We start from the raw sequence: 21,884 nt of genomic DNA on the forward strand, positions 1-21,884 counted from the left end.
GCCCGGGCGGGCGGCAGGCACGGCCCTGCAGTCGTGCTCCCCCAGGTCTGCCGCGGCCCAACGCCGCACAACGCACTTCTGTTACCGACGGGGCAGTGCAGAAAAAAAAACTGACTGCAGCTATTGTACACAGAATGGTATCAGTGGGCTTCGGTTGGTGCCAAGCATTTACCACCCTCACTTCCTGCGTACCACCCTCACTTCCCTGGAGGAAAACATGCATTTTAAATGTTTATTTAGAGCCTTAAGAATTTCAACAAGTTTAATTTAAATACAAATAAATATCAAAATATGAGTCTGAAGGGAATGACACCACACGCCTCACCTTCTGAATTTAGGCATTTTCTAAATTCCTATTAGAAACAGAAATGGTTTGAAATAATGCAGATGCGCATCCTGAGGACTACAAGGGGTAGCACATGTAGGAACAAAACACAGGCTGCTCACAGAGGAGTGCAAATGGGTGTTACTGACAGTCACGGGGGGACAAACTCCAAACCGTACTTTCTTTTTACTCAGGTACCCAAAGAAAATTAGCAAGCAAGTATCTAACAGTACAAGACCTACTTCTCAGCAGCTCAGGCTTTCGATCTATCCACCATACACATGCACAGCTTCATTCTGGGGGCTGTTTGGGAGCAGGAAGCATGTTCTGCACTCGAAGGCAGGTGTTCAAAAAGCTGCTTCAGGAACACAAACCTGACTGCTGTACGAGTGAGCAGCACCTGTGCTCAGAAGTGGGCTGTTCAAAAATCACTTTCTTGCTCCTGCTTACCAGTTTGGAGAAGCAACTCCAGAGTGACAGGCTAGCTACAGGCTCACCACTGAAAGGACGTGAGAAAGCAGACTGCAGTACCATCAGTACAGACTGCACCTGAGTGCACGCATTCCCAATGTCCCACATCACAAAGGAGGAAACGCTGCCAGGGCGGCCCTTCCTCAGATCTTTCAGCTCTGCAATGAACATTTAGGGAGAAGAACGAGCTGCAGATGCAATGATTTCAGCAAAATGCCTTCCACGAGACCCCCAAACCAGATGCCTTGTATGGGTGAGCCTCAGCAGGCAGCAGAACCAGCATTGCCACAAATACTTGTGCCACTTCAATCACATTGAGAAACCTCTACCAGCCAGTCAAAAAGATAAAGGTAGGACCAGTTGGTGGGCAAACACTGAGGTCATGTGCTTGACAGATGTCTCTGAGGCTGCAGCATTATTCTCACGCTGTCACATCTGGTTTATGAAGAGCTCCCACTAAGGGGGGTTCCTGAACACAACTATTAGAGATGCCACTGCTGCACTCTGAAGCTGATGGCACAGAAAAGACCCCACTGGTGTGTAACCTCACCAATTCCAATGCAGAGGCACACATGCCCACAGCCCAAATGACCCTGAGAATACCTGTGCTGTGCCACGACTTCCAAAGCCAGCAAATAAAAATGCAAAATAACTTTGGATTGGTGCTAGAAAATATCACATGCACAGTTACTAAGTGTTGCAAAGTCTATTTAAAATGAGTTTTATTGAGATGAAAAAGTTTTCCATGGTAACTACAGAATGTTAATCAAAACCAGGTGTTTCTCCCTCCATTAGAAACACGAATTGGAGTATCTTTTGTCCAAAAAGACTTTAAAAAGTAATCACTTAAATAGAGTATGTTTGGATGTGCTTTACTCCACACACTGGTTACTGTCTCTAATCTTGCTAATGAGTGCAAGCTATCCAGAGGCTGTCTGTATGTTCATTGGAGGCTCTGAATGGAACCTACTCCTCTGAACAGCTCTCAGCTGTGAAGCTACACGGGCAACAAGAGCACCCAGCAACCAACCCGAGTGTCACAAACACTGCGCCACGTACAGCGGTGCTGTGCTCAGGGGGAGCATCCTTCTCACCCTACAAAGTACAAAAGCATTGGGAGATTCCAGGCATACAAAGCAGTGTTTCTTGCTACCACCATCCATTCAATAAGCATCATCTTCTAGATTTCCAGGCTGCTCTGGAATAAGGAGTAGTCCTTTTCTTTTCTGGTGGTTTGAAGTAAGAATAGACAGGCGCTGCTGGATATTCTGCGTCTGGATTTTCTGCCATCATTTTCAGCTTGGCTTCAATGGCCTTTATTTTTGCACTGACACTGAAAAGAGGAAAAACAGAAGAGAAATTGAGCTTAATCTTAGCACAGAATCACACTAACAGCAATCCAGAGATTCTGCTGACACTGGAATCTCTATTTACCCCAGGAGCAGCTGGGCAGCCCCCATCACTGCCTCCACCAGCAGCGTGGAACTAGGAAGCAGGAATCCACTGCTTAAGGCCCACACTACTGCCATTCAGATCCTCAGTACAGATTTGCTTAGGAAAGGTCCTCCGTGATACAACACAGCACTGCAAAGTAACCGTCCTTGCATCTACTCAGCACTTTCTTGAGAATTCTAAGCTAGACAAGCACACAGCAAGGCTTCCTGCAACATGTACAATGATGTCATTGAAAGCGGTCTGAGCATGTGCAGCAGAGCACAGCCCAGGCAAGGCTGCTGGAAACAGCAGAGAAATGAAAGCCAGACTTCCTCACAGCTACAAGACCACTTGGGATGGGAAAGCCCCAGGTTCTAATTGAGTCAGGAAGAAACATTATTTCAACATTACTGAAGTTTATCCCAGAGGGAGACGCTCTCCTAGGTTACACCCCAAATTCCTGGGAGTTCTGTTATCCACTGTTCTTGCTGGGTATGGACTGAGCAATGCTCCCTTCTCCACTGCAGTTTCCTGCAGCATCCATCCCCACTAAAACAACCCCACTGCACCACTGACATACTAACAGTCTGCATGATTGGAGTCTCTGTGTTCAGTACTTCCTAGCATGGTTTGATTGTGTTTGCTTTTGGTTTTGTTTTTTTTTTTTTAATTTAATGGAAATATTTTGTTTTAATCTCTTACTGTTATAAAGAAAATTCTTGCTCATAAGAATTGCTGAATGAAATTAGCACAGCACCTCTCACTGAGATTCATATGAAGGACTACAAAGCACATTCTGGCCAAACAAGCTCAAGCGTTGCACGCTCCAATTCCTCTCCTTATTTCTTCTCCTTCACATTTCCTAGTGATTTAATGTTAGAAAATGAACATCAAGTCATGAGGAGCTCATTTCATGCGGGGCACTTCAGAGCAGGCTGCCCACCTGCAGGTTAGATTTTTAGTACAAAGAAAACACCAGTTCTTGATCCTATTGAAGTGTAAGGTGTCAGTTCCCAACCGTTCCCACAGTTTGGTCACCTCTCACCCGCTCCATCTCCTACCTCAGGTTGGACTGGGGCGGCTCCGTGCTGGACGATGGCTCCAGGCTGATTGGGAGAATCTTCTCATTCTTATTATGATCATATCTCTGCAAATGGAAGACCAGTATTCAAGTCAAAACTGGAGTCATGAACAAAAACACTTTCTGACAGATACACTTTAAATTTGGATTCATATAACCTCAGATTCAGTGAATCTTTCACTATGAAGGATTTGATTTTGACGGCCAATCACCGCAACAAATTCTAACCATGTTTGTTGAGTACCACCATAATGATGTGGACTCTGATACTGCACACTCTGTGCACCGTATTACGTTATCCCATCTTATTACTTCCCGTTCCCATCTATCTAAGACAAAGCAGAGATGCTAAATTTCTCAGTACTGCATCACTACACTGTTTATACAGACACTGTTCAGAGTGAGAAGGTAACAGAAGCACACAGCTATTCAGAGCTGTGCAGTGATGGAAGAGAAACACATTCAGGGTCAATTGTGAAACATCTCCTTTCTGTGAAGAGCAGCTTGTGAGCCTGTCTTCTCTGTGGGCAACGGGCCTCCTGAACTATTCACAGCATTCTGCTTCCTTGTTTCACTTGGCACAAATTCAGATTTGTTTTTCAGCAGAGCTGCTCAAATTGACAGTGTCTAGTAAGCCTTGGCTGCTCATCTTAGAGCTACTTAGCACGGTGCTGTCATTGCCTAAAATAAACAGTTGCTGCAATAAGCTAAGGTTTTGTGTCGTTAAATCTTTCCATTCACAGATTATAAAATGCCATGTGAGCTGAACTGATTATTTATGTATGTTCTTCCCCATCCCCTGGCTGGCTGCACGCTGAGCTACCCTGCTGAACTCCCAGCTGAGCAGACACTCTCCCCCAGCTGAAGCTCCTTTTATGGATCGCCTGTCAGGCACCCGGAAGCACACGGTGCTCAGTAGCGGCGGCGCTCCAGAAAATGGAGCCTGGATTTGTGCAAGTTCTGATGTGCTGACAAAGGCCTGGAGCCTTCAAAGCCAATAATTAAAACAGCATGGTCTCCTTTAACAAAGATACCTGCTTTTCCCTTTTCTTTCCTGCCCCCCCCCATCTTCTTCAAGATTCCTAAACAAATGCACCGCTGCACTCAATTAAAAAAAAAAAAAGAGTAGGACGTTGATTACAGGATAATCAAGGTGTGTTAAAATCACATTACCCAAAGGTAAATAACAATAAGCACCTCCCTCTGCCTCCCCCCAAAAAATCTCTCTTGACAAAGACAGTTATTCAAACAAAGTTGCTTCATATAAGTTGCTGGAGTAAATAACTGCAGGAGAAACAAGACAAGAATTCAGAGGCATGAAAACAAGGATGTTCCAGAAGGTACTCAAGTTAACGTTAAAACCTTGATGTTTTATTCAGTAGAGCAAGCAATAAAATGATATTTAGTTTAGAAGTGAAACACCTTGCTTTACAAGTCAGGAATAATTATAGCTGCTGCCAGATAAGTGCTTTCAGAAGTGGAACAAAGTTACAGAGCGCTCAGTAATTGGGAATTTCCATGCATCTCCTATCCAAAAAGGGTGCAAAACCACAAAGGGAAGGATACAATCTTTCAGCCAATCATTCACTAAGCTTGGGAAAAGTTGAAAAACAGAAATTTAGAGAAGTAACCAGTTCCTAGAGCTCTAATTAGATGCACCTTCACAAAGAACATCAGGTTAAACAGCCTCTTCTCATTCACCGCTAACTCAGCTAGTTCAGGAGGATAACAGAAGTGGTACACTGTTCATGCTGCTTCCCTGAGAGCTATTTCCTAGAACACACTGGTATCTTGCCAGGCTAAGACAGCCTTCATAAGAGCTGTTCCTTAATATTATGGCTTTTTGGCTTTGCAAACTGATTTTTATCTACCAGCAGGCTTACCTTGACTTGTGCGTGCGCCCACCGCACCACCAGCTTCTTGGAAAGGGCCAGCTTCCCATTGAGACACTGGATCGCCTTTTCTGCTTCCTGCACAGGAGGCACAGGAAGGCAGTTCAATAAACAAACCAAGTCTTCAGTCATAACCGTCTCAGATGTAAAGACCCTTTTCCTTTTGTAAATCAGTCCTCTGAAAGTAAAGCTAACTGTCTGCAAAGAACGTTTATCCCATTGTATCCCAACCCAGAAATACTTGGAAGACTCCCACACCCAACTGAGCAATCCGACTTTTATAAACCAGCAGGGCAGATTCTTTCAGTCGTTGCAGGGAGGAAATGGGGAAGATGATCACAAGTTTTGAAAAAAATCAAACGCAGAAGCTGTTGGAACAGCACGCAGAGGGAGCTCAGTGCTCCACCAGCTTCTCAAGAAACACTGCCATTCGTCCCAGAGGCATACCATGTCCCATCAGTACCCTGCACCTACGCCAGATCTTGCTAATGCCTGCTAGGGATGTTATCCTCTTGGTCCTATCCTGACTAAGTGAAATCTCACTTTGGGGAAGCTCCCACAAAACTCGATTCACAGCAATTAAAAATGCATGTTGCAATGCTGTTCCACCTCGTTATGAAAAATCATTCGTTGAGCTTTTAGACCTCAAGCACTGGCACAGCTCTTCTGACATCCTTATGGTTTCTGCAGCCTGGGCATTTCATTTATCCCTTCCTGTTTTAGCTTTATATTGACATAAAAGAGGTGGGGAAGAAGCCACTCTCTTGAAACAAGAAAGCAACGTACCTGCTTGGTTTCAAAGTTCACAAAACAGTAACCCCTCGGCTGCCCCTCCAAAGCTCCAGACTTGTGAAAGAGAAAATCAAATTGCTTTACTTTGCCGAACTTCTGAAGGAGTTTGAGAAGGTGGTACCTGAGGGGGAACAAAGACGAATGGCACCTTTCAGTACTTGGAAAGTACAGAGATGGAGACACGCATTTCAAGCTCAGTCACACAAATGGTTCAGTTCAGTCACACAGGAATTCCCAAATACACGCAGAGGTGGACATCCATTACACAACCACAGCCCTGAGCTGCCCGGCCTCATCAGTGACAGCCCTACACCCCAAAGCCTTCCTCCCAGCAGTGCCAGCTGAAGAGTGAGCAGCAGATCTATTCATAGCTGGTTTTTTGGGACAATTACCTAACAGCTCCCTATGGGGCTGGAGGACTCTGCCTCTTGTCTTTCTAGAAATCACACCTACTTCCAAGCATAAACACTGCCCCTCTCCAGCCCTGCCATGACTATCTGAAGCTCCATCTGATCCCTCTCCCTGCACAAGCAGTCCCAGCCCACAGCGCCTGCAGTTCTTGCTGCCCTCCCTGTCCGCACATGAGCAAAGCTGCTCCCATCCCTTCCCTGTGCCAAGCTGTATCAGCATGCTGACAAGGACATGGCTGAAAACACAGTCCTGTTCCCACCTGCCTGGAGGAGCTGGGAAGCAGGAAGGCAGGATGAGCAGAACCACAGCCAGGAGCTGACAGCAGACCAGGTGGAAATAGCACCAGACCTCAGTACGGGTCAGGCAAAATTAAGCATCCCTGGCTCAGCCAGCTTTCCAGTGACACGCACACAGAAGTCAGACACTCCTGCCATTCAGTGGGGAGTGTGCTTTTTTTTTTTTTTTTAATAAAACTTGGGAAAAACTCAACTAAACTTGTATGCTTAGCACTTGGTGCACTAAGCAATGTTGAACAAGGAGCACATATGTTGTACAGACACATCTAACCTCGAAAGTTCCTTGCAGCTTTTTTGGTTCCCTTGACCCCAGTGTTTAATAGTGCCAGTTGACCTAGCAGGCAAATCACACCTGTCACTATTTCACCAACTGACTTCCAACCCAGAGATTAAGAATTGTCTGAGGGTTTAATGAGGGCATCTTAGGACTCAATCCCTCCTGATTAGCAGTACAGGGTTAGTTAGTGAGCCACGCAGCCTAAGCTCAATTCCCAGCTTCCCAGATGAGAGAATGCTTGGAGCTCTGGAAGCTCATCAGGGTAACTCCCTCTGCACACGAACCAGCAGGCACTGGCTAGGACGAGGCATGTCCTAGTGCAAGCAATCAGCAGTGTCCCAAGACACTGAACGCATCAGGTAACTTCAGGGACAGCCCAAGCAGACAATACTTTTCCTAATAAAGCCCGATAGGATGTTCGAAACGAGCGATTGCCCTTTGTTAAGCTTCAGGAGGCAGGCAAGAAAGTTCCAGGAATGTGAGTCATGTCGCAGGACAGCCACGGCGAACGTTCAGGATGTGCACTTTTAGAGAGGTGAAGGTACAGCAGGCGCTCAGCCCAGCGATGCAGGAGGGCCAGGTTCCCTTCTCCTGCAATTACAGAGTCACGGGAAGGGCAGCGGTGATCCTCACCACATTTTATTTCCCAACAACAAAACTCCCTGCAACTACTCTGCCAAAGGAACAATTCATGCTGTTGGCTCCAACTCCCAACCCGGGAACTGCTGCAACCAACAAATAACGCATTTCTGCTTCCTTGGCAGCAAGTCGTAGCCATTCCTTTAAAAAGCATTTTAGTGGAAGAGTTTGGAAGCAACCTATGTAGCCAATTTCATTCAGAATCTTTAGATCTAGATGATACAAGCATGATTTTCAAACCACACATGCAATTTTTAACAATGCAAGTTATCTCCTCCGCAAGGAGCAGCTCCAAACGAAGCTGTGTGTCACTAGAAGCTCCAGGCTTTGGTTATAATCTGTTGTTAATACAGTGAGGCATTGAGAGTAACTTGACTGTTATCCCCACGCAAAGACGACTTCAGCACTGAAGGAAGACCTGTCACGGAAAACTTGAAATGTTTATTGAAGAAGTGTGAACATGTAAAAAGCTTTATTATGGCAGCGACTCTGCTTATCCAGAGCTTAAGAGTTATTCGCACAGATGTGGCCCCAAAGATCACCACAGCCAACCTCAATTTCCACTTCCTGTCATCTGATGTGAATGCAAGACAAACCCGCAGCTCCCCCATTTCCTTTTCCTCCAGTCTTCCTCCTGGCACCCTGAGTGCTATTCAAACACAGGCAAGGCTTCCTCTGAACAATGCTATCCCAAGGATACTGCAAAGGTACCGGGCCACATGCTAAACCTATTATTGCAAAGAATTTTGCCCCACTGGGAGTCAGTAGGAGTCTCTAACAACAACTCATGCACACATTGTTTTCTAGGTGAGACTCATCAAGATGGGATCGTAGACAAGCAGCTGAACAGCCAAGGAAGCTGAACATCCACTATTTCATACCTGCAGGTCATTAACAGTCATTCAAAGGCTACTAGAAACCAGATAACATACGTATAACTGCAGTACTGGAAGTGCCGCGTTTTGGGCGGACAGAAACTTAAGCCTCCAAAAGCTTTACACACAGGAATTAGCAGAGCAGGCAGTTCGACTCCACGTGCCACGCAGGAGGTGCAACAGAAGTCACAAAGCAGTGAGGTGAGCAAAGGGCACAGCACAAAGCATCTCCCAGCCCACCAGGGGACGAGTGCTGCACCAGGCCATGCTGGCAGTGACAGCAGGGAGCCAATGGATTCCCTGCTAGTGACACCAGAACTGACTGCCCGCTGCCCTCCTCACACCCCACTGCAGCAGAACCCAAAGCAGGGATCCTTCAGCACTGGAACTGCCTACAAATTACATCCCACACCACAGCCTGCTGTGTGGACACGCGGTGCCAGCTCACCTCCTTCCAGCTGCTAAGCAGCTACAACCCCCAACGTTATCTGCTGCCATATGCAGAACAGTTCTCAGGATGCTAGATAAAACAAATAACCCAAGTAAACATCACTGGCAGGGAAGCTAGCCCACCAGAAGACGCATCAAACCCCAACAAGTAGGTATGACAACAACTGACACCCTTGGAGACTCCCATTTGAGTCACAGCTGCTCAGTGCAATAACCTCCCATAAGCCACCAGCTTACAGGCTGTAATTTGTAGGCGGCCCTACATTCATGAATTCCTATTACCACAGCTTGCACTCAAATGTATACGTTACCTATTAACTCCCCAGTGCTTGATTGCAGTTATAGGTTGCTCTCTAAATGGAAGTCTTGGATTAATTCAAGACTTTCTGAACTCGTTTCTGCTCAAGAAAGTCACAACCAGTTATTAACCCTACTAACAACCAATCAACTTTACTCCATCTTAAGCAAATCTAACATGAAAATTGCAGGGGCAACCCTTTAAAATCAGATAAAAGCAGCAAATGAAGAAACAGCTATTTAGCTTTCAGGTGTGTGTTTTTAGTCACGCAATTAGTAAGCTCAACAGGGATTATTCAGACAAGCAAGCATGAGCAGAGCTGTGAGCCTTTAGGATAAGAAAGCAAGGGTCAGGCTGATTTATAAGAATTTACTGAACTGATACAGAAACATTACTTTCTCTATGCTGACAATGCATTAAAAGGAATTTTCTTTATTTTTTTTCAGAATGAAACAGATTATAGTATTTATTTTTTTTTCAGTGGAGCATAGACATTACTAAAGCAAAACCAAAAGCAGAACACAAGTCTCCAGCCAGAAATACAACCCTGTTACGGGCAACGAGCACTGTCACCCATTGCTGGGCAAACTTTAAACACTAAGCTTAATGGTATGGAATCATTTCACATGAAGCTGCTGCTTGCCTGGCCTAGATTCAGAGAAACGTAGAGTGAAAGAATCTTTAACAACACCATTAACCCCAAAACATGAAGGATCCGATGCATTTACAAACACCCACAGTTTTCCCCTTGCACCAGCCCAATCTCCTGAATCCTTACGGACCTGTAAACATGCTAAGTCCCATACGTGAGTGTACGTGGTCAGTGAGTGTGAACAAACCAACGCAACAGAGCTGTGGGACAGAAACGGTAATTAATGCAAAACCACCCAAAACTGAATGGTTGTAAAGCACAATGCATTAATGATTCCATTTAGAGGCTAGCAGAGAACTGCTCTGTTAAGATGAACCACACTTAGAATAGAGCCCTACCACCTGCACACACACAGAGATGGAAGGAGAAAACAGTATTCTATGAGAGCACGCACAACAGTTAATCAAAAATGCTTGTTTCTAGAGAAGTGTAAACCCCACGTTGCTCTGTGTGGGTTTGTCACTTCTTAGCACACCACCCAAATACTGGGCAGCAACCCCTGCTGTAGTTCTGCGGTTTGAGTATTACAGTGGCTAAGATCTCATTACCTGCAGGGGATACCAGGTGCTCACTGCAGCGCCTGCCTATCCTCCCTGCCCACCCCACACCCACGGACGGAACACAACAACAAATGGAACCCCCGGTCACCCCTCAGGGAACAGGGCACATGCACGGTTCTACCCCCACCCCAGGCGGGCAAACGGAGCCGTTCCCAGCCCCGGGGCCACCAGCCCGAACGTGGAGCGCGGCCAGGGGCAACCGCGCACCGGCACCCGGGGCGGGGCTGAGAGCGGAGCCGCGGGCGAGCGAGTACGAGGAGAGCACAGAGGGCAGCCCAGGAGAAGGGGAACGGGTGCTGGGAGGGGGGGCGCCGGTAACGGGAGCTCCGCGCAGCGCGGCTCCGCGGGGGGACGCGGGGCGGTGCCGCAGGGAGGGCGGCGCCGGGCCCGCACAGCCACTCGGTCGCCCGCCCGCCCGCCCGGCTGCTCACTCGGTGATCTTGGGGTCGAGGTTGCCGATCCAGAGGCGGTGCCCGTCCTGCAGGGCGCCCTCGGACAGGATGGCGGCGTTCTCCAGCGGTAACGCCTGTCGTTCAGGCTCCATGGCGGCGCGGGGCCGCCCCTCACCATCCCCGGCCTCGCACAGGCCTCGCCCCGCCCTTGGCGCACATTGATGACGTCACACGCGGGCGCCGTTTGATGACGGCGGCTCGGCGCGACGGTGAGCAATGCCGCGGACACCCGCCCTCCTCTGTTGCCACTCCCGGACCCCGGCTCGGCCCGGCTCCGCTCCGTTCGGGCCACGCTGTGTCGCTTTGCACCGCGGTACCGCAGCGAGGCAGACTGGGCGCTGCGGGGCACCGGGCGGGGCGCCCACAGGGTGTGGGAGAAGGGGCTGAGTGCAGGGGGCAGGGCCTGATGGGCAAATGCCGGAGGCGGGGCCCGGGATGGGGGCGTGGCCCGGGATGGGGTGTGGCCCGGGGTGGGGGCGGGCTTGCGCGCACGTGCCGCGGCGAGGGCTGCTGTGCGGTTTCATTTGGGTTCGAGGCACAGAGCAGCGCTGTGGCTGGACGCAGCCTTAGAGCCATACTTGTGATTAAAGGGAGCATTAAGGAGGGCTTTGGAGCCTCCATCTTAGAGTGGCAGAACTTGAAGTTCTGTTTAAGTGGTGCACAAATAGCCAGCCCTGCAGTGCTGACTGCTGGCACGCACACACAGACACACACACCTCAGGTTTGAAGCCTTTTCCTTTTAGCACGCTGACCCACCTACTTCTTCCCTTTACAGGTAACCAATGGCTATGGCATTACGATGCTTTAGGCAACTGCACTCCCTGCTTCATTGCTCTTCACTCGCAGTGGTGAGGCGGCTGCCGCAGCCCCCAGCACGCTGCACAGCTCTGCTCCTGGATGGCTGCAGGCAATGCGTTCACCCGCTGCTGCTGGCCAGGCCGCTGGCCACCAAAAAAGGTAAAGCAGCAGCATCCAGTGGTGTTCGCACCCCCCGTCCGTGATGCCAGATACCCTTCTCGGGGAGCTGCTCTTGCAGCAGGGCAGTATGTGGCTGTCATCGCAGTCCCAGCTAGAGCTGGTGCGTGTAGCACGAGCTTCTCATCTATTTTGGTTTGTGCTCTGAATTGGTGGGCTATTTACCCGCTAAAGAATGTCTGTTTATCTTGGACTCAACTCTGAATTTAACATCAGTTGTAATGTCTTCTTTCTAATCTCTAATGCAGTAGTTGAGTTATTGTGAGAAACTGAAATTAATTCTATGTGTAATGTGCAGCTAAAGGTAAAGGGCAGACACAAGCCAAAGTGAACATCAGTGCTGCCTTGGTTGAGGATATTATCAATTTGGAGGAAACCAACACAGACATGCAGGCAGTGGTGGAAGCTCTAAAAGAAGATTTCAACAGAAATCTCAATGTCAGAACCTCACAAGGTTGGTACATTTTTTGTACAATGCTCTGCTGCTGGGGTTTTGTTTTGGTTTTTTTTTTTCCAAAATTGATTTTCTTTTTATTGAGTTATACACTGGGCACCCAATTACTACAACCTTGACATCCCTTACTAAAGGCTCTCTTCACCCTGAGCTTGACCAGGAAGAATCCATTTTTGTTAATAGCTTCCTGGAAATAGCTTTTCTAAGTGGGAGATGTCAAAAGTGTCTAACTGAACTGTTTGCAGATGTGATGAAGAAGCAGGTTGTCAGCTAATGGTGCAGTAGGGCAGGAAAAATCCAATTGCCATTAAATTAGCCTTTTGAAAATTGCCATCAGACTGGTGTCTGACGTGTACAAACTTTTTTTGCTATGCATCTTTGTGATTACTGACCTTTACAAGCTTTATTCACTGAGTGAATTGTGTGTTTCAGGAAGGATCATGAATATGTTTGACTAAGCTACAGTTACTATAACACTGAACATATGTATTTTTAAGTAGTATCAAGTTTCAGGGATAAAGTGTAATATTAAACAATGACCAAATTTGAATCATCCACCACTCCAGCTCTGGCAAAGGGCACTGCAGTCTTTTGTAGGGCTGGAACGTGTTGCTCAGTCTCTTAACTGTTTATTTTAGCCATAGGTGTTTTTTTTTTAACTGCACTGATAAAGTACGTCTTGTCCCATGTGCCTTTTGGTCTGTTAACATTTTGCAGCAGAAATGAGAGAGCAGATTAAGAGCAGCTCAGGGAGAAACAGAATACTCTCAATTAAGCAGTGGATAGCACCTCCTCTTGGGACCTGGAAAAAAAAAAAAAAAAGAGGGGTTTAAGGGAACATTGCTCAATTCAAGACAGTAGTTTTCTTGACTTTTATAATAACATCTTGATCTTCTTTAACTTGTGTTAAAAAATAATTATTTCCTCTTAATTCTTCACAATCTTTGTTTAGTTTTCCTATTCTAGTAACAGAAACAGAAGATTTGTTTTCATGTTTTTGTGCCCTAACGCTGAAATATTTTACAAACACCACAAGGGATGCAGAAACGCAAGCAGCATACATCATCTTTTTATTTTGTAACATCTGTATTTTGCACAAGGGAGGGAAAATGAGACACTGTATTTGTACTACAGCATCATCCCGAGCTGTGGTGTCATGCTGACGTTCCCTTGTGTTTGGTTCTTTCGAGGGGCCCTTGACCACATCACTGTCACGACAAAAGATGGGAAGTTTCCACTGAACCAGCTGGGGCAGATCTCACAGAAGTCTCCTCAGCTCATTGTAGTGAACATGACCAATTTTCCAGAGGTAAGGACACGTTTCTGGAGGCATGGCAAGGGGAGGTACTTACCATGGGAACAAACAGGTTGATACTGAGCAAAGAAACAGGTGGATAAAAGCAGTCACACTGGACAGGGGCTAAGAGCTCAGACAACACTGTCGCTCCTTGGCTGACACAAGCTGTGTTTTGCTGCAGACTGTGCCATGTGCCTTCCCCGCTTAAGCTGACAGAGTCTCAGAGGAGGTCAGCATAGGGCACTTGATGCCTAAGTGTTTCCTGAAGAGTACCCAGGTTGTGTAACTTGGAAGAATGAAAACTCCCCATCAGGGAGTGCACTGAGTGCCACAACTGAGAGAAGCCATACCGTGGCTTTGCCTGCATCCAGGCAGGAGGATGGGCTGAGAAATGGGTACACAAGCAACAGAGTCAGATTAGCCATGTATTGCCTGTGTTTGCTTCCCAAGCCAAAGGATTGTTTTTCACCTGAGCTGGAGCTATTTCTCTCAATGCAATTGTTTTATACCATAACTGTTTCATAGGCAGATGGAACTCCTTGATAACACTACACACACTACTACTCCATATCATTACTTATAGCAGATCACCAATACTTTCTAGCATTGGAAAGCAAATACCAATCCCTGAAGAGTCTAGGATAGAAAATAATTACAGAAGAGGATTTACGATACAGCTTTTACTGAGCATTTTCTTCCTGCAGAGCAAGTTCTGCCCACAGAATAACACACTGATGGTCCTAACACACCGAAATCACCTCTGTCACATTTTCTCTGCTCCTTTCGTTTCTGAATGGGGCAGTTATATCTCATAAAACATTGGCAAAGCTTTAGTTTGTACCTCAGTTGATAAAAGCTGAACTTCATAAGTGCGATCTACTGCAGTAACCTGGAGCTCAATTTAACAGTAGGAAAGAACATCAGAACTAGCAATGCTCCTTGTAGGAAATGCCATGCTAGTGCCAAAGGAACGCAGACCAGCCCAGTCTTGTTATTGTCAGCGTCAGAGAATGAAACAAACTGGCAGAGTGCTGTTGCAGTTCTCAGCAGAACTGTTACTTAACCATAACATTTGACACCGTGAAGGTACAGCAGTGCTCTTAAGGTGAGGGGGGGAAGCATTTTAATCACTTTGCAATTAGCAGGCAAACCTGTGCACCTCACCTTTCAGGCAGAGCAGCATCAGCCAGCTGTGATGGAGTTTTTTGAAAAGTTAATCCTAAGTAATAGGCTGTAAAATAAACACAGAGCTGGGCACAGGCTCTGCTTCTCAGCCAACTGCTACTGCTGTGATGTAATGAGATTACGTTGTAGTGCTGAAGTGGTTAAGTTAGTTAACATTTCTAAATGGGTTCTGTGTGATTCCTAGTGGAAAACATTCAACTGGAATTTTTAAATGCTGAGAATCTTTCATCTCCTTTGCCACAGTCAGGCCATGCCTTGGGAATTTATTGTGGTTTCACTCTGCGTTGCCTCAAACCATTCGAATAGTTTCAAAGAAGCAAAACATTTTCTTCTGTTGTTGCTTCCCCTTCCCCTCTCCCCCCTTGGTACCCTCGCTACCCCGACACTGAGTGCAGCCATAGTTTCCCATTCAGTTTGATCAAAGCTCTCCACACCAATGTAACTTCCTGATCTTACTGGTAACAGAAGTAAATGTTTCCATGTTCTGTGGAGATGGATTGCCAACTATTGACAGAGTTCTGGCATATGGGAATGATTATTTCCTAATTCTTTTTACCTTTTGATCTGTTTTACAGAGCACAGCTGCAGCTATGAAGGCTATAAGGGAGAGCGGAATGAACCTGAACCCAGAAGTGGATGGGACACTAATTCGGGTGCCAGTTCCTAAGTGAGTATCAATCCATGGTTCCCTGAGTTCATCACTGTGCAAGGTAATGCAGCGGGGCTGAGCCTCACATGGAGCCAGCCCTCTGGAGCAGCTCCGTGCTCAGCACCTCTGCTCAAACTGCATCACACAGCCCTGCTCTGAGCACGTTTGGGTGGTAAATCCACAATTCCCGTGGGTGCTCAGTACCAGCAGTGACGGAGCCCTGAAAACACCCTGAGCAGATGCAGAGGTGTGAGGCCACCAGAGGTGTGATCCAAGCTCGGGGTACTGCAGACAACTGCCACAAAGGGCTTCGTGCACAGCATGCACACAGACCCCACACACTGCTTTGCACAGAGGTGACTTCTAAGTAAAGGTGAACTGAGTTATTCTTCATGCTTTAGATCTACTTTAGAAAATTCTCTTGATTTTTATCTAGCATTTTGATCAGAGAAATCTAATTGCAGCTTTTTGTTGCTGTCGCTAAAGGGAATGACATTATCATTCTATTTGCTGATTTTCTGTTTCCCCTGTGCTCTCTGCCCTTCCCCCATCCCTCAGGAGAGGAGGCAGAGGAGGAGGGCACCATTATCTTCATAATTGCTGAGGCTCCCGGGTTGCTGCGCAGTGGTTTGATTGTTAATGGGCACTTGGGTCATCCTTGAATATGAATTGCAGGGGAGGAAACTCTGAAACTACAAATCCCAGTCTTTAAAAAAATACTGTTTTTCCAACAAATATGTACATTCTGCCACTTTCTTTCATGGCGTTGCAGATCAGAAGCAGATCTTCTTTTCCCAAAGGAGGTCTGTCTCATGAGCTGCCCATTCCTCTGCACAGAAACTGTTGCTGCTCTCAGTCCCATTCCCCCTGGCAGCTGCACATCCAATTCATTCAGCCCCACATCCAATTCATTTGCAGTTTGCAGGATGTGCCCTGCAGGTCTGCCCCTCATGGACTCCTCTCCAATAAGACAACAGAATTGTTCAGGGTTTCATCCCTTACAGACAAGACGAACGGTTTCTGTCTTTAAAACCTTGTAATGCAAAGGGGAGAAAAACACTCAAGTTGTGAAAGAGAGAACCCTTACATCCCCAAATTGCTTTTTCTGGTTTTTCTAAAGTGTTTCATTTTCTCAAATCTCAAAACACATTCACAAAAAATTCGGGACAGATGCAGTGAAATTGCTAAAATGATGGCAGGTGTGCAGAACAAGCAAATGAATCAGAAATTAAGAGACAATAGTGAATAGTGCTCCTGCAGAAATGGAGGGAAAGCACGTGAAAAGTGAAATTGGACCTAAATGATCTTCCCCTGCTTGTTAAAACCACTTTTTAGTTGGATTTATCAGGTGGACACACACGCATCCTGTTTTGCCCTACGCACATCGGTGCTTGAGATCATTTCAACCAAATGTTTAAAAACATTTGCTTGTCAGTATTTATTCCATTAGTTTAGGTTTTGCATTGCAGTTGAAACATGCAATGGTTTTAAAGACATACGGGTTGTCTTGGTGTTTACTTCTGCTTCCTGCTAGGATCCACTCTGCTCCCAGAGGCATTCGCCTGTTTGTGTTGCTAGCACTGCATAGGCAATATTTGTTTGTAGAAAAGTATTCTCTGGGGGTTTAAAAAGAAAAAAAAAAAAGAAAAGAAAAGAAAACCAGCCATGGGAACACTTGTATTGGTCGATCTCGTGGCCGAGTTTGACCTGACCTTGTGTCTTTTGTGGTATTGCCTCATTTTTAGATCCATCTTTTTTGGACCCATTGTGTTACACTGGATATTGTTTGTAAATTAGTAATATTTTTACACATGTTTTACTGAAAGCCAGATGACTCATTTGAAAGTTTAATGACTCATTGTGAGCTTTTTTTTTTCCTTTGCCCTTTAAGAAATATGCAAAGATACCTACGGTGAGGAGCAAGGACTCGAGAAATTTCATTTAGAGAAAAAAGCACAAAGCTGAGCTGCGTTGCTCCAGATCACTCATCATAATAAGTCTCTTTCACGCTTCTCGTTGAATAATATATTTTGCACCCTATGTTTATCTGCAATTAGGCATGCAGAGTATCTAGTTAAACCTACTTTCCTTTAACTGATCCCTCTCGTTCGCAGGAAATTCCTAGCATTTGAGATACAGAAATTGTTCTTACCCGCAAAAACGCGCTGTGTTGGAGATCAGACGTGGCCTGCATTGTTTTCACTGCGGGTGTGCTCATGCCATATGCTGGGAAAGGAGCATCCAAGTGCCGCAGTGCTTCAACCACCAGTTGCTGGCTGGGGCAGGAAAAGAAGAGGTGTTACTGTGGGCAGTGCACGGCTCTGCACGCACCGCTGCGCACCCAGCGGGCTGTGCTGTGCGTGGCTTGGTGCCATGGCCCCAGGCACACGGCAGGGTTTGAGCCCACTGCTCTGTACCTGCAGAGGCTGCACTGGTCCTGGGGCCTCATCCTTATCCCTGCTGGGGGCGGGCAGCTCTTCCCCGTGTCTGCTTCACACTTTGGCTCTAAAGAGGAGGCAGCTGCAACGGTTACTAGACAGAAAAGCAAACACATTTCGAGACAGCTCCAAGTCCCAGATCTGGGGGCAGGATTAAGCAACTGTGCTTAGAAACCAAGGGCCTGGCTTGTGCTGATGGATTCCTTAACCAGAAACAGCATCAGACTGAAGAAGTGTCCATTTCTGGCACTGTTGGTAGCATTGCTAAGAATTTATATACGGCCTGGGTGGAACGTAAAACCCACTGAGAAACTCTGCGGCACTGCGCAGTGATAAAAAGGAATTGGTGTTAATAAAGACAGACAAGGAGGCATGAAAGCTGTGACCCTGTGCCAAGAAGAAGAGGAAATCTGGCAGCCCTGCATAAACAAAAACATTTCCTTAAAGGCTCAGCAGCCCCAAGCAGGCGAGTGATACCCTCAGCACAAACCACCAGAGCTGAACACAAGCAGGGAAGTGAAGGCAAGCTGCACTTGGCCCCAGCTGGGGCAGCCCCTGCAGAGCAGCTCTGCTCGCCACCCAGCAGCTCCCTCTTCCCAGCTCAGCAGACAGGGATCTCTTTCCCTTCCCCCTCCCAAAATGCTGCCTGAGAATCTGACCTCCTGCAGACCTCTGTCTGCAAGCTGTGCCACAGGACCTCTGGCTTGGGATTCTGAAAAAGAGAAGCCCTAAAGGCATCGATGTTGGGATGCACAGGAAACCATGAGTAACCTCGCTCACTTCCAATCAGACATTCAGGTCCTGGCTGCAGCCTGCTCTGAGCGGTGGCCCCTCAGCAGCACCAGATGCTGTCCCCAGTGCGTCCCCTGGCAGTGGCTGTGCCGAGTCTCTGCTCTGGGCCTCTCTGCTCTCCTAGGGGCATGAAATTCCTGTCAGTTCTGGAAAGCTGATTCACCTCTGCCTTGAGATAGAAATAACTGGCAGTGCTCAGGAACAGTCAGAGCCTCTGCAAACATCTGCTGCAGGAGGGCACCGAGGGGTTGCCACATGGGGCTCAGCTCCCACAGTCCACACTGAGCATTGCTGAGGAGCCCACACCCCACGCTTCTTCAGCTCTGTGCAGGAAGGATCTTGGCCTTGGTGTTCCACTCACTCAGGCCATTGCAGCCAATTTCAAAGTATTCCATATGAAATGTTTACTTTGCAGCATCTTCTGTGTGCTGCGTTTTGCATTCTTAAAGTAATGTCAGAACTGCAACAGCCACAAAAATAGTTAAAATATTATTGTTGAGCACCAACAGTTGATGTTGACAGCAGTCGGCTGTTGGTGCTGGAGCATTACCGGAGCTGAGATGACGTGTCAGCTCATCCTGTGTTGGGTTCAGGCTCATGCTGCACTGTGGTTCCCATTCGGGATGAAGAGTTGGGGATTTGCTCCCAGCAGTGCAGCAGTGGCACCACGTGGGGCAAGCTGCAGCCAGTGTTCTCTGTGCCTTCTGTGTGAGCTGCTCACTCCAGAGCTGTTGGCAGTGCTGCCTTGTCACAAGGTGAGATCCAGGTGTGTCAGTGGAAAGGCCTGGTCATGGTAAGGTCGAGTGAATTAGGAGTTCTCCCAGGTGCAGAACTCAACCTCTGGCACTTGCATGGAGACCACACTGAGGGCCAGGGATGGATGGAGCTTCCCTCACAGCTTTGCAGGAAAGCTGCACTTCTCTCCTCTGCATCCTGGGTGTGGAGCTGGGTTTTCCCTCTTTCCCCAGATGCTTTGGCAGCGGAAGAAAGACATTAAATGCTTCAGCATGACTTCCAGGCACGCCAGTGACATCCACGAAACAAGCGTGTTCAGTCCAAGCCCTTCAGCTTGGGGCTGCAGTAGGAACTTTCCATTTGAGGCAGCCGATTTGCTCAGGGGACTGAAGAGGGATGAAAGCCCCCTGTGAGCAGTCACAGCACAGCATGGTCTGAGCACAGCCCAAGGGTACTGTGTGGAGGTGTGCCCACCCTGCAGGAAATCAGTCTGGCTGTGCTACAAATTACATTGATCTTTGTTTTTTTCTCCTCCTCATTGATAGAGTAACCAGAGAACACAGGGAGAGCCTGGCCAAGCTCGCCAAGCAGTCCACCAACAAATCCAAAGAAGCCTTGAGAAAGGTGCGAAGTAAAAGCATCAACCAGGTGAAGAAGTTCAAGAGCAAAGTGTCTGAGGACACCATCTGGCTGCTAGAAAAGCAGGTAAGTTTCTTCCTTGCAGCATATGGCAGTTGTTGGCTCAGTGGGGTGAGGGAGAGCATTTTTCCCACAGCTGACAGAACTCCAGCACTGAGAAATGAGGTGACTCTGAGCTGACTTTTTGGAGTAGGCAGCAGCTGCTGTGTTTGCTATTTCTTTGTAAGAGTTGGGGCTTAAATCTCAAAGCCAAATTTATGGTATTACATACGGTATACAATTGTAAACTGAAACAGGAAAACAAAATTTTCCTCGAAAGCTTTCGTAGTGCAGAGGATTGTTACACAACCCAGCTGATGGAGAGCAAAGCTGCCCACGCCCATCATTGTACCACCACTTACACAGAGCCTGGACATCACTAAACAGCTGGTGCTAATAAGGATTGCTCCAATTTCTTGTTAATGAAAGGGCTAGCAAGATTCTCTCCATTAGGAGTTTTTGGCTCTGACTCAGGAAAATACTTAAGCACATGCCTAATTCCCTAAGAGCAAATGTCACTAAAGTCAATTGCTTGGGCATAAACTCAGGCACAAGCTGAACTGATGCCTCTGAAGCAGGCTGTGACTTTTTGGCCATTTGTTTATTATCAGCTGAAGTCAGGTACCTTCCAAATGCCTCAGAACTATTCTCTGTGTGCTCACAAAAATAAACATTGACGCAGAGAGCATTTCTGCGAGCAGGAAAAATGGCTGTGCTGTTGTAACTGAATCCTGCTGGGAGGTGGTTGTTCCATAGCAGGCAGATGTGGAGGTAGTGTCTCACATCTGACTTCCACTTGCATCCAGATTTTTCAGCATGAGGAGAGGTCATATGCTCATATACCTGAGAATTGAGTGCATCTTAATCAGACCTGGGGAAGCAGTGCAGAAAAGCCCCAGAGGCTCCAATTTCAGTCTGCATGTGTGCCCATCACTCACCCAAAATACACAGATGCACATTTTTGTACTGTTCATATGCTTGCCACATCCGTCCCTTGTTATCAGAGTATCTAATCACAGGGCAGAGCTTCAATGATAGCCACTTAGTTCTTTGTACAAGAAATTTCATGCATAAAGAAAATAGCAGACTCAGACCTGTGCTGTGCTGCTGCAGATCCAGCAAATGGCAGACAGTGCTGCAGCAGAGATGGACAAGCTGCTGGCAGTGAAGACCAAGGAGCTGCTTGGATAAACACCACGTATGGACACACTCCCCTTCCAGCAAGAACGGACTGCCCTGTATCCACTGCCATCCCAGCCCGCAGCCAGGCAGCTTCAGGTGATGGGCAGGGGTGGCTCTCCCCCAGACCTGGGCTCTGGAACCCCCTGGCTGCTGAGATTTCTGATCCTGGATTGTATGGGAGGGAGGGGGGAAGTCTCTGCTGTTCTTCATTCAAGTGTCAACAGAATTGGGTGAAGTAAGATTAAAAATAAAACATTAAGGACAATTGGAGGCTACTGAAAGGATTCCCACAGCATAAGCTGTGATCTAGGAGGTAACACTGCCCTCTGCTTCAGATAGCAGTTCAGCAAGAGTTGAAGCTCAAGCCTCCAGATGCATGACCACCTCACCAGTCCATTTCCTTCATGTCTGAGCCTCGACAGGCTGCAGGCCCACTGTGCAGCCCAGCTCTGTTGTTTCTAACAGTTCTCAACCTATACTGCTAGAAGAAAGCACAACATGGAGGGAAAATCCAGCAGTGTCCTTGTGTGATCCTTATCATTTATTCTTGCTCAAAATAAAGTCCAAATCAGCCTGGGAACTTTGCGAAGCTGT

At 47.2% G+C, this 21,884-nt stretch overlaps 2 protein-coding genes across 2 annotated transcripts; one reads left to right on the plus strand and one right to left on the minus strand.

Annotated features, from left to right (window-relative positions):
* Nucleotides 1-1,969: 1,969 nt before the first annotated feature.
* Nucleotides 1,970-10,997, minus strand: RBM18 (RNA binding motif protein 18; the record flags this gene model as incomplete). The annotated part of the gene is made up of 5 exons (XM_079544856.1): nt 1,970-2,129; nt 3,292-3,377; nt 5,195-5,281; nt 5,990-6,116; nt 10,885-10,997. The coding sequence occupies 5 exons, from the start codon at nt 10,995-10,997 to the stop codon at nt 1,970-1,972; spliced, it is 573 nt and encodes a 190-aa protein (XP_079400982.1).
* Nucleotides 10,998-11,687: 690 nt separating this feature from the next.
* MRRF (mitochondrial ribosome recycling factor) lies at nt 11,688-21,299 on the plus strand (the record flags this gene model as incomplete). The annotated part of the gene is made up of 6 exons (XM_079544747.1): nt 11,688-11,862; nt 12,179-12,334; nt 13,525-13,643; nt 15,392-15,483; nt 19,976-20,135; nt 21,222-21,299. 6 exons carry the CDS (start codon nt 11,688-11,690, stop codon nt 21,297-21,299), a joined length of 780 nt encoding a protein of 259 aa, XP_079400873.1.
* Nucleotides 21,300-21,884: the final 585 nt, after the last annotated feature.

This window comes from Tetrao urogallus (genome assembly GCF_951394365.1).
Source record: "Tetrao urogallus genome assembly, chromosome: 19".
In the NCBI taxonomy this organism is placed as follows: Eukaryota; Metazoa; Chordata; class Aves; order Galliformes; family Phasianidae; genus Tetrao; species Tetrao urogallus.